Here is a 13361-nt window from a genome sequence, read left to right as displayed (position 1 = left end):
AGACACGTGCAACTTAGTTTGACAGATATATCGTATAGAATAAATAAAACACAAATTGCAGGTGAGTAGAAGGGATCTTATCCTAACTAATAAATATTTATACCTAATCGGTCGGGAACAAATTAAGAAAGGCACGGAGAAAGGAAAGTTGGTAGAAGTTATAAAACGAAAACTTCCATTCAATCAAATTAGTCATATTTCATTAAGTACACTTCAAGTAAGTAGATAAATATATGATTAGCATCATTGTTATTAATCAAGTCACAATTCTTAGTGTTTTATTAATGATCACAGGATGATTTCCTTATCATTCACACGAAAGAAGATTACGCCAGTTTGTTAGAATTAGTATTTAAGACGGAATTTTTAATTGTTATTAGTAAAAAATACGTTGAAGATACTGGACACATCTTGAACATAAAATTTAGTAATAAGTAAGATTTTTATATACAGTTATTTAGTAAGCCATGATTCAATGGTTAATTTAAAATTTTTGAACACAGTTTTCTTCTTACAGTCTAGAATTTAAAGTAAAAAAGGACGGTTGGGGAGGTGGAGGAATAAGACAAGTATTATTTGCACAAATCGATTATGGCGATAAAGAAATTTTAAAATCAAATGGAAAAATTTTAAATGTCTGGATTGGACCAGGATTACCGTCCACCACAAGTAAGTTGTTATTGTAGTGGATATGCACGCATTGCTTTTGCTTTAATCAATTTTTGAACCTAAACCCATGACCACGACAAGACGAGTGCTGCAATATTGTTTCTCAGATTGTAGTGACAACACAGGCTTGGGATCAAACTACAACAATTGAGAAACAAGAACTGGCTCATTTATTTGACTATGCGTATCAGCGTCATCCAGTGTAGAGCCCCTGTTTTTTCTTTCAAACATTCTTTTCTTTCATACAGCATACTTAACTACATTGTAAGAGAATCTACGCGATGTTATATAACAATATTCACAATATGTGTAAATCTATTTATACTCTCATGTGTAACTGAACGCATGGGATTTAAACAACAAGATCGCTAAATTTTAATTGTTTACTTACGTCTTGAAAACGAAGCCCTAGATTACGAAATGATAAAAGAACTTTTTGCTTAGCTTTGTATTTTCTCTTGAAATTTACATTTTCTCGTTTGATCAGTTTGGGTTACCCTGCAGAAATAACGAATCACGATTCAAATGTTTAATGTATTTATACCAATATTTCAGAACCAAATGTTAACAGGTCAACAATGGTACCGATGAGTCAACAGTATTGTATGTCAAAACGTAGTCATCCAGTTTTACAATCTGTAGTGCAATCAGCTACAAACAAACCAACTCCAAGACCTACAAATTCAGAACGAAATGAAAGTATGGCATCTGAAAGACCTTCTTTGCCACTACCTAAACCTTCGAGAGCATCACTACACAATCGTTCGAATATTCTGCCGATGCAAGTACAACAGAAAAGACAAGTAATGAAACAACCAAATAAATTACAGAATAATTTACCTCTCATGGGTATGTTTACCGATCGGAAAGGAACTACACGAGGTGAATCATCAGAATCGTTATTGATAAAATTTTTTCATGACTTTAACATTAAAAAGATCGATTTAATCCATTTAGTATTTTCAATTGTAAGTTGCTTGTTCGGTGACGCCAGTATCAAAAATTAATATTATTTTGAATATTTTTCAAAGGAAACACGAATATAATCGCATGTTCTATTCATATATTCGTTTCTATTATGATTATATGATAACTCAATAGTATTTACAATTAAACAGGTTTATTGAAGTTTCCTCCACCGCCTTCTGAACCACCACCACCTAACGTGCCAATTGTACCATCAGTATTTAAACTTCCATCAATCAACAGGAACGAGAACATTAGCAACAAGAGTACAGGATGCAACAAAGAAATACAAACGGTTAAGGATTGGAATACTAACTCAATATTAGACAAAACTAGAAGAGAATGCACGTTTCGTGCTGTTTCAAATAATAAAAAACTTCCACAAAAACCTGTTCTTCCTAGTCTACCTAAAGCTAAAGCTTTATACGATTACAATCCGCAAGATCTCGATGAACTAGAACTTAAAGTAGGCGATATTGTTGAAATACTCAAACAACGTAAGTCGTAACAGTTAATTGTTACCTCAGATAAATGAGCTTTTTTTATTTCTTAAAGTAATTTATAATGAAACATTAATTCTCCTTATCTTGATCGTTGGTCTTTCATTTTTATAAGTTGATAGCTTAGTCAAAGTAAAACTGAAAACAATTTACATATTTTATATTTGCAGTAGTTTTTATTAAAATTTTAAATTAGAATCAATACCGACTCACTGCTTCACGAAGAATTTTATCATTGTTATGCATTAACGGGACTAAATGAATCAGATTTTGGGTATTTCAGATGAAGGTGGTTGGTGGCAAGGAAGATTGAAAGGGAAGACGGGACTTTTCCCATCGAATTATATTGAAAAAGTATGAAGTTACTCATACAAAGTGAAATCATGTTACGATTAGTAAAATCGAATATTTTCTATACTTAAGAAACATGATTTTAATTATATGAAAAATTTATTTAAAAAATAATTTAATTTATGAATATCTAAACGACGCATTTAGGTTTCCCTTCTTAAAACTGTGTATGTATTTTTATAATCCTTCATCTGTTGCCTACCCTAAACAATTATTATATCATACAAAATCAAAAATCACGACATATTTAAATGTTAAAAATAAAAACTTGTTTTACGCTTATCTTTTTCAAAATGAACACTGTAAAAGAGTTTAAAAATCGATATTTTATGTAATCAGTTATTATCAGTAAAAGTTACCAATACTAAATTAATATTTTATAATCTGATGTAGTTTTAAGTCAAATTCAATATTATTGTACCTGTTGTATTTCGCAATTTTATAAAATGTTGATACTATTATATATGTACAAATTTCCTTGTAAAATAGAAGGTAGAAAAATGTAGTTTTCAAAAATATTAAAACAATAAAAGCAATATTATAACCTTTTCTTTTCCAACATCTACAATCCATAACTGATATACCTTTCATTTAAATAGAGAAATTTTCCTTACATCCTCCACCCCGCTTGTTCATTCGTTGGAAGGAGGCCATGTCCCTGCACCTCAAACGTATCGGGTGCAAAGCCTACTCTCTAAAACATCCATGGCCGTCCAACTTCGGCGCAATTGAGAAAAAGGAGAAAATTATTAAATGACTTAAACCCCTCCCAATCTAATTTCACATAAATTGCAACATATTTGAATTTCACTAATTCCTTGATCTCGAGTATAGAAAGTGACCGATTTGGCGCAAAATGATGAGCATAGTAATTTAAGGGATAATGTTGATATTTTTGTTTTCCCATTCGAAAAAAAAAATCCTTTCTTGAAACTATAAAATTTTATATCAGTATTTTAAATTACTGTTCAGATACATTAGGATATCCCAAATTGCATGGAAAGGTATTGATAATTCCATAAGGATTGTACTTTGATATTTTTTCGCAGTGCTTTATTTACTTTCAATTATCAATAGCTATTGCATGACAAATTTCGACACATTATACATTAGTTTTTTCACACGAAGTGATATACAATTAACACCGCTTCTAGCAAAGAAAATCGCGTTCTCGTTGACATTAAGCATTGGCAAGAATGGTCATTGCTTTTACAATTGTAATATATTGTAGTTAACATTTTTAACGGTAATAAATAAAATTAATTAAAATTATTTTAGCACAATATTATATAAGAATAAAGGTATGAGAGCATTTTTATGTAGAAATACGCATACAGAGTATCTCGAAATAAAACACAACAAAAATATTTTATTTATCTGAAAACCTAATTCGTATTGCACTTAATTCTAGTACATTTCGATATTGTAACAACTTTTTTACTTCAGTCTTTGTAACTCGATTTTTAAAATTATTTTTGATATTGATAACAATCAAAATAAATATTTGTTTAGATATGAATATAATAATTAAGTTACTTAGAATATCACAATTGTATTTTTATTTGCTGCATATTCTTCATTGTTCAAATAATTATTACGAGATACATTGTATTATTACAAACATATAGACACAGATCTGTCTCATAATCATCGCTCTTACACTCTCACACCCGAAATATTCGTAGGCACTAGAATGATAAATTATTGCTAAAAATTAACAAGTTAACTTGAATATCTTCTTGCGCAACCTCCGCATTTCAATGATTAATATTAAGCAGAATAGTCATAACTCGTAACAAAATAAAAACTAAATTCGATTACGTTAAATTTTAATATTTCCACATCGTTCCGCGCTTGAATACCCGACTTACTAATCAAACACTGAAAAGTTTCTGGTATATTAGAGGAACATAAAATTTTTTTTACATACAATATAATATCAGTTATAGAAGCATTAAAAAGTAAATGAATCGAATTTATTTATATCATTTGACCGGAAATGAGATCCAAATCAAGTTCGTTTATGCTAAGTCTGCAAGACACAGAAGATATTATTTTTTATTTAATGCGTGCTTATCCAAAAAAAGTGTTACTCTCCAGTACGTTAAAACAATTGAATATGGCAGTTATATTCAATATGATATGCCCACGCTAATTACATCATCTAACGTTTATTTAAAATTTGCTTCCAAGAAAACGAATTCTAAACTTCTAAATAAGTTTGTTTACATTTTGTATTAATATAGTTTTACACATGCATTTATACCATTTTAAATTAAATATTTTACAAAATATCGTGCATACTTTACACTGCATAGTTATTTTTAAATTATCGTACAATTATCATTTTACAGCTTGTCTTAGCATTTAGAATGGTATTTGAATGACAGTATTTAGAGGCAAAAACTAAAATGTAATTTATCTGTAATAAATAATAAGAGATATCAATTTCAGAGAAACTGATATTTAACTTAAATTTCATTTCGTGTCTTGGAATCACATTTCACAAATTTACCTTGTGTTGTATTATTAAAATATTTGTCCCTATTTAAAATTTGTATGAATGTATTAATAAATGACTAAAGTAATGTATTACAAAGTGAAAAATAAGATCTTCGATCGAACAGGTGATATAGATAAATAATATAATTATTATTGTTATATATGTTAATGATTTATTATACTTTACTAATGTTTCACGGAGTATATTGATAAAGGAATGGATATCTGTTAGTTGTCGGCTAGACAACTAACGAACTATTTTGGAGTTGCTCTCGAGATGTCAGAATAAAAGATACGATAATCTATTTCTTTTTCACTAATTTTTATAAACGATAATATTACACCGTGGCCACAGTAACGCGCGTCACACGGTTATAATTGATATCAGAGGTGTGATCATTTTAAATAAGAAGGCCATAGATAATTTATCGGAAAATTTGGAAAATCTAGCAGTGGAAGATGGAAATATATGTATGTAGTACATGGCTCTAACACATGCAAAGTTCTACAGATGTACACTACAAGAGAAAAAGGAATTATTAGAAAGCCTAAAGGAATCTCAGAGCAACTAAAATTTATGTCGTAAATAATACAATTATTTCCCATATTAATGAATTAGACCGACGATATGAAGCAAGATACTAGTACCTAGAACAGAAAATAAATTGCGAGAATGGTTCCTCATACGTCAGAATGTGAAAACAAGAGGGAATTCTTTTTGTGTCAAATACAAAGCAAACGGTGGTAAGTAATAATTTAAATTATGCACTTAAACCGGCACAATTTAATGGTAAAAACTGTGACAAATTTGAAAGGTAGTTTAATGGAATAATAATGCCAAGGTGGCAGAATAGATTAATTATTTAAATGATGCTGCACTTTCAATTTTTACCAGTTTCGAGGAGTCGAGAACGATTTAATTTTATTAAATTAAGAAATGTATCATTATATCTTCGATTCGTACGACAACGTTGCACAGATTCAAGTTTTGCTAAATTCTAAAATTATAGAAATAAATTTAATTAAACCATTACCGAAGTGATAAATGAGATAGAAAGTTTGTCCTGCGATGTCTTTCTGAACTGAAGTTTTCCAAGCAAAAGATCGTTCGACAACTGCTTACAATTAGTTCATCTGATATCGAATTACAGTGACAGTTACAACTATCATCATCGATGAAATTGCACGTGACTGTAACTAGAGCTTTAGAAATAAACAGATATAAAAAAAGTATTCCATTTCAGAATAGAAGAGTGCCTAGTTTTGAGAAAACTACGTATATGATGTACGTTTCTTGAGATGAGAAGCATAAAAGTTTTGATTGTAACGGTAGTTATGTGCTAGTGTGTAAGTGGATTGAAATTATGTTCAACCAGGAGACATACTGAAGATTATAAATGTGCTAGACATTCTGAACACATAATGCACCAGCAGAAGGGCACTTTAGCTTTGGTAAAACTCTAGTTAAAATAAGACAGCGGCTTTATTGAGCAAGGCTGATGTAAAAAATTGGTATCGATCTTGTGATGGGTGTTTTGTTAATAAAGGATCTTAGAAGAATTTGAAAGTAAAATTTCTAATTTTTAATGTCGGAACTCCAATGAAATAGCAATTGATATTCTTAGCCCATTACCGAAGTCTTTTGTTGGAAATTGTTTTCTTTTAATGATTATCAGTATTCTTACGAAGAATATAATTTCTCAACATGGGATGCCGCTCGCACTTTATTCGGATCAAGGACGTTAATTCGAATCAAAATGGTTTCAAGAAGTGATAAAGATCTTAATTAAGAAGTCAAGAACAACTCCATTACATCCACAATCGGATGGATTAGTTGAGAGATTAAATTGTACAATTTTGCAGTATTGACAGTACTTGTCATACAGTGGCGACCACATACTTAAGGGAGTATTCTTCGATTTTTTTTTTATTACTTTTTCGTAAAGTACATGTCGATGGTTTTTAAAAAATATTTATTCTTTCATATTTTTTAATATTGTTACAGTCTCAAAAAAAAAAAGAAAACGATATTTAAACTTCAAAGTGTCATCGTTACTTTAATTATCAAGATTTTTCATTTCTGGTGGTTTGCATCACATAACCATTCATACAAAACAAGATACCATTTTGTTTGTTTGTTTCAAATTGAAGAAATGATTGGAATCTTGCACAACCGCAAAACTGTTTTTATTTACAATATTTTTTTCAGCCAAACACAGTTCGTGTAATCTTTATTATTTTCGGTTTAGAAAAATAATTTTGTATAGTTTAAATGTTAGTAAATATGTGTGCCACAATCCATACTCGAAAAGTTTTAAATTTGGTTTTAAACCCCGAAGAAAGCCGAAATAATCGCGTTCTAGACAAGAATACCTCCTTAAGAACACTTAATAATTTGTTTTGAAATAGTCTATACTCTGATGTATATATATTTACATAAGGTGTTCGTTTATTCGAAGAAATAAAGTAAACGTGTACTTAAAAACATTGTATTCATACGTAGTTAGGTTGAAATGTAAACAGTATTCCTTAATAGCAAGTGAGCGACATTGACAGTCAAACGTGCCGTAGTAGTAATTGATTCAATAGAAATGAGTCAAAGTAAGATTACTTTTGAACAACGACGATTCGTACAGGTGTTTTGTAATGATGGAATGTCATTTCAAGGAAATTTTGCTAAATTTCTACTATGGCTTGCTACGATGCTATACGATAAACTCACCTTCATGGAACGTCAGAGACATTCCTTGACCATTGAAACAAAGAAAAACGGATCACAGAACAGATCGCAGGATTCATCAATTATCGAAAGCAGACGAATTCAAGCCTGCTGTGACAATTCACGGCGAAATATCAAACGATCATCTTGATAAAAGAATAAGTGTTCGAACTGTTCAAGGAAGATTGAACAAATTTCAGTCACGCGGACGTGTTGCCAAAAAAAGACGCTCATCTCAACAAAAAAAAAATCACTGTTCAAAATTTAAATTGGTCACCCCAGCAATGGTCGAAGATCATCTTTATCCATGAATCGAAATTCAATCGTTTTCGATTAGATGATAAAATACATGTGAAACATCGCCAAGGTAAGGAATTAACAAAAAAATTGCATAAAACCTACCGTAAAAGGTGGCAATGTTCGATACTTGTATGAAGATCTATGACAACGAAAAGAGCGGGTTCTATTCATCGAATAACAGGAATTATGGATAGATTTGTGTATTTAAATATTGTAAAAATTAAAATACTTCCATTTGCAGAGCAAAACATGTTGGAAGACTGGATTTATATGGCCGATAATCATCCGAAACATTCGAGAAAGGTTGAAAAAACATTCCTAAATAACAATAAAATTAGCATTATGAAATGGTCAGTACCGATCATTGGATCTAAATCAAATTGAGATGTAAATTGATGTGAATAAAATATGAATATTTGAAGCAACAATTATTGAAGAACTATTAGGCTGTCCTATAAATTTCTTTCGCGCCACGTTGGGAATGACTTCATGCAAATGGCTATGTTTATGTAAATATGCACGTTTATCTATTAATCTATGGTATAGATTTCAATTGTTCCAAAGCTCTTTTAAAGTACGTTTCGTTGGTGACACAGTCTCTTTTAAAACGTTTTTCTACACCGTTTAATATGGATAGCCAAAGGAAGCATTTGCGGCATGTTATCATTCATTGCTTTAGAAAAGATAATAGTGCAAAGGATACTGCAACTATTATGAGTCGGAGCGGTACTACGACTATTACGATTCTCCGCAATTGATTTAAGAGATTTAGAGCTGGCAATTTTGATTTGAAAGATGAAAATCGTAGCGGCTGCCCAGGAACGACGAATATGGACCTTACCAAGGCCATGCTCGCTGAAAATCAGCGATACAGTGTACGCGATATAGTGGATGCCACTAACATTCCCAAGATTCCAATGATACATAATCATCAGATGAGGATGAGATATGTCAATCAATGTGAAGTTTGGGTTCCTCACCTATTGCGATTTGCTTCTCCAGTGACATGAAAGAGATTCTTTCTTAAAGAGGCTTGTCATTAGAGACGAGAGTTGGATTTTGTATCAAGTATGTAAATACATCGAAAACACACTTCCCCTAAGGACAATAGACTTTCAACTATCGCGAAACCTGGACTTCACCAGAAGAAAGTTCTTTTGTTCATTTGATGGGACTGGAAAGGTATAGTCTATTACGAGCTCCTTCCTCAAAGTGAATCCATCAATTCTACCAAATATTGCAATCAGTTTGACAAATTGAAAGTCGCCATAGCAGAAAAATGGCCAGAATTGGCGAACCAACGAGATGTCGTTTTTTTATCACGACAAAGCAAAACCACAAGGGTTTACAATTAAGAAATATTATTTTGATTTATGCAATTACTATATTTAAACTTATAAAATATATATATAAAATGAATATTACCTATGATTTTTTTATTTACAGAGGATCGTAAGATTCTTTACTATTTACTTATCTATTATATTTACTTGGGGATTTACATTTTTTATGTAAATAAAAAGATCATAGGTAATATTCATTTTAATTAAGTGTCCTTAAGTACATAGGTGCTACTGTATGTCTGACTTTTTCCACATGTTTTTTTCAAACTATTAGTTAAATTGGTTTGTATCGACATTCATTTATGGAATAATTGCATTTCATAAATGTCAAGAGAAAATATTTTTTCTGTGAGAATAAATTCATTTTTAATATGTGAAACATTAGAAGATTCTATGTGTTGTTACTTTTAATCAATAATATGTGACAAGTTTGTTATCTAGATATGTATCTGAAAATGTACGAAATGAATTAGGCCTTAAGCATAATATAAACAAAATTAATAATAAATAATCAGTACACCAAAGGAAAAATTGCGTATTATATCACCTTCCTAAAATGGCAAGTAATTTACAAAGGAGAAAACGAGTATAATTTTCCTTAAAAAATTAAGATATGTATATATGGCACAAACAAAATAAATATAGTCTACGAAATGTATCATAGACGATAAAATGAACTATATTTCATTAAACCTCGTCGTCAAAGGTTATCATCCTATTATATCGAAATATTACTACACTATTTCGTCATAATTAATTTTTTCTTTTCCTATAAGTGATCTATAAATTTTTAAAGTACATTCAATTTATACGCGTTTTACAATGTGTTGAATATAATGTATAATACTCGAGAATTGCAGAAGTGATATACTTTATATATCGCAACATTCTTCTTTATAGATTTTTTTTATTTATATAGAGATTCCAGCACCTTATTTAAATTGGGAAGCTTCCATAATCATGTATTTCTTTGCAATTGCCTCTTTTACGAAATATTTCAATGATGCATGAATATAGATGACCAAAAATAACAGAGATATTTAAATTCATAGGTAAGGAGAGGGCTAAAGTTGACACATGCCAACTCCAACATAATTTTATAGAGTGGTTTTATATAATCAAATTTGATATCTAAAGGGTACTCGGTTCCCAGGAAAAAAGTTCACAGTTTGAAAAAGGTCGCTTGGGAATTTACCTATTAAATGATCGTATTGTTTCGATAAGAAGAGTCATAGCATAAAAAACGTTTTTAACTATAAGTAATACATGTCCATGCTTCTAGAAGGGGGATCTACACATTAAGATGAGTAAAAAATATCATACGAAAGTGTCCTATTTACCTTAATTTTCGAGTTATGAATAAATGAAGAAAATGTTCAAAGTAGCAAAAACAGAACCAATTTTTAATATCAGATTATCAGAATACTTTCTTAAGAGAAATGTAATACTATGTTATAGAAAAATCTGGACAGCGTCTAGCAATTTTTATGTATCGTTAACTATAGGCCTTTAAAGGCCGATTGAAACGTTTGATTCGATACGATTCTCAATTTCTTTCAGAAATCAACTTCTCAGCTCCACACAGTACATTGTTGGCTTCTGTTGAATACACGATAGATTTTAAATGATCCCAAAATAAAAATGTCAAAGGACAAAGCGGACATTTTGAACATTTCCTTCAATCATTCATAACTCGAAAATTAAGGTATATAAGATACATGTTCATATATTATTCATCTTAATCTGTAGATTCACATTCTAAAGTATAGACATGTATTTCTAAATCACCCTTATAATTTACTTCATACATATATCTTCGCATATAATCGGGTGAAATTTGTCAACTTGGAATGAATCTTTATTGCATGATGATTTTAAAAAAATGTGTTTTATTGATCTGCTTGATAATATAATAAATATTTATAACTATACAATACAGTTATAAATATCTGTTACTTTCACAATTATAATATTTATTGTAATTATTCTTCTAATTATTGATTATAAACGCCATTGTAAACAAACGTATTTGCTTAAATGTTCATGATACAGTGAACAATTTATGCTTTGACTATTCGTACGACAAATTTTATCCGATTGTAAGTAATGCTACAGAATAAAATTATATTACTTACAGACAAAAAACACACGTTTGCGTTCATATCTTCCATTAAACCATTTTACTAATAATAAATAAATATATTACTAAAAATTGGTAAAAGTAAACAAAAATTTGTTTATATTCACAACTGGATATGAACTTGAATAAAAAAAAGTTAACACACGAGTACATGTGCCTTTCTCAAACTTTTACTTCTTCTTTATAAAAAGTGTGTGGAGATCTACACCTAAAATTATTTTCATAGTCTTTATACGTAGTATCTTGACCCTCCTCTTCTAAGTTTCATAGCAATTATTCTATAAGTCACATATCTAGTAATTATTCATCCCGAATTTCCGCATTTTAATCATATATTCTTTCGCATCATCGTCTTCTTTTAAAATGGCAAATTAATATACAGAAATTATTACCTTATGTAAATATGAGAAGTAACAGTGCGAATTGTTCAATGTTTACATATACCACAAGTAAACAAATTTCAAAGCAATTAAGCAGATTAAAAAATTTGATCATGATAATGACCCATTCAGATAGAGAAAGAAAACGCACTGCTACAATGTCTCATTAGGCAGCGAGTTGATTGAAATTCAAGAATTTCGGATCAGAAAAAGTGTCCGTGAGATCGTAATTGCATCTAAATCGATGCATACAATGGCAAAAAGGAGGCTTGTATCCCAATCTTTCAAACTTTAAGAAGCACAATTTGCAGATAACAATTAGTCAAAATTTCTTTCATTGGTGAAAAAATATTTACGGTAGAGCACATGATATACAAGCGCATAATATACAAAACAGTAAAAGTTAATTAGCTCATTTTCCTGTGACAACCGACGTAGTAACATACTATCAAAATTCTCAGTCAGCGATGATTTGGCAATCACTCCTTGGTTCGTGAAGATCAAGGAGTATATAAATCAGTTAGGATGGTATTTTACTCTAGAAATTTAAAAACGTCAATTCGTTTTTTTTTTTTTTATATTTTTATAAAGTTTAAGGTAAAATCATAATACTAAATTATTCAATTAAAATTTGAAAAATTGACGAAATTATGGGTACTGGTTAGATGCATGTAGAGCGCTTGCTTAAAGGTTTATTACAAAGGTGTACCCTTATTCTCATTTGGTAAAGAGCATGATGTGGTCGTACTGATTGCAGAATTTCAATGGTGAACTTCTGTTACAATATATACAGTTGCTTGCGCGGGCGGAATCGTCATGTATCACGGTATCTATGACAATGTTTTTCTCATAACTCTTTCTTATGTATCACCGTCTGTAAAACCTTCAACGTCAATAAACCAATCTTCACGAAATTTGGCACCCATATACAGTAAATATTAATCGACGAAACCACAAACTCGTATGATATAAGCAATCACTCTTTTTTATCAAATTTCCCTATACTTCTATGAAGTACTATCATTTAAAAAGTCGTCAATATTATATTCTCTTGGTGGTCTTAGTCACAATTTTAATAATGCTTGTGGATATGAAACCATGCCATTATCTTGTTTCAGATCAATATAATTAAACAAATCAGGAACGCCAGGAACTCGTACTATTTTCACCGAAGCACTTCGGTTCAAATATTCCTTCCGTAAATGAATATTTCTTTATGGAAGAAATATATGTTTTCTTAAAATATGTACAACATAAGTATGCTAAGTTTGAAAAAGCTATTAACAATGGTCTTTAAGTGAAAAATTTACAATAAAACGCCTTCTTTTAAAATTCTAGAGTAGAAGACTGACTCCTTTAACACCTTGACAACAGAAAACATAATTCGCTAGTTTTGAGTGATATAAAGCAAAAAAAAAAATAAAAACTTATTTTTACATTCAACATATCAATATGTCTTGTCAATTCATTATTTGTACTCAAAGACAAAAT

At 30.2% G+C, this 13361-nt stretch overlaps 1 protein-coding gene across 3 annotated transcripts in view; it reads left to right on the top strand.

Annotated features, from left to right (window-relative positions):
* The window catches only part of LOC143149073 (unconventional myosin-Ie), a 70810-nt gene extending 68016 nt beyond the window's left edge, over positions 1-2794 (top strand). For 2 of the 3 annotated variants that reach the window (XM_076316143.1, XM_076316144.1), the window contains 6 exons: positions 62-217; positions 295-434; positions 518-669; positions 1225-1551; positions 1788-2132; positions 2419-2794. In XM_076316143.1, the coding sequence (XP_076172258.1) occupies positions 62-217; positions 295-434; positions 518-669; positions 1225-1551; positions 1788-2132; positions 2419-2495 (1197 nt within the window). In that variant the 3' untranslated portion in view covers positions 2496-2794. The remainder of the gene's footprint in view (positions 1-61; positions 218-294; positions 435-517; positions 670-1224; positions 1552-1787; positions 2133-2418) is intronic. The other variant, XM_076316145.1, reaches the window with a different exon arrangement.
* Positions 2795-13361: the final 10567 nt, after the last annotated feature.

Source organism: Ptiloglossa arizonensis, chromosome 7 (assembly GCF_051014685.1).
Source record: "Ptiloglossa arizonensis isolate GNS036 chromosome 7, iyPtiAriz1_principal, whole genome shotgun sequence".
Lineage (NCBI taxonomy): Eukaryota > Metazoa > Arthropoda > Insecta > Hymenoptera > Colletidae > Ptiloglossa > Ptiloglossa arizonensis.
The sequence above is the reverse complement of the archived record's forward strand: the minus strand, read 5'-3'. Positions and strand labels throughout refer to the sequence as shown.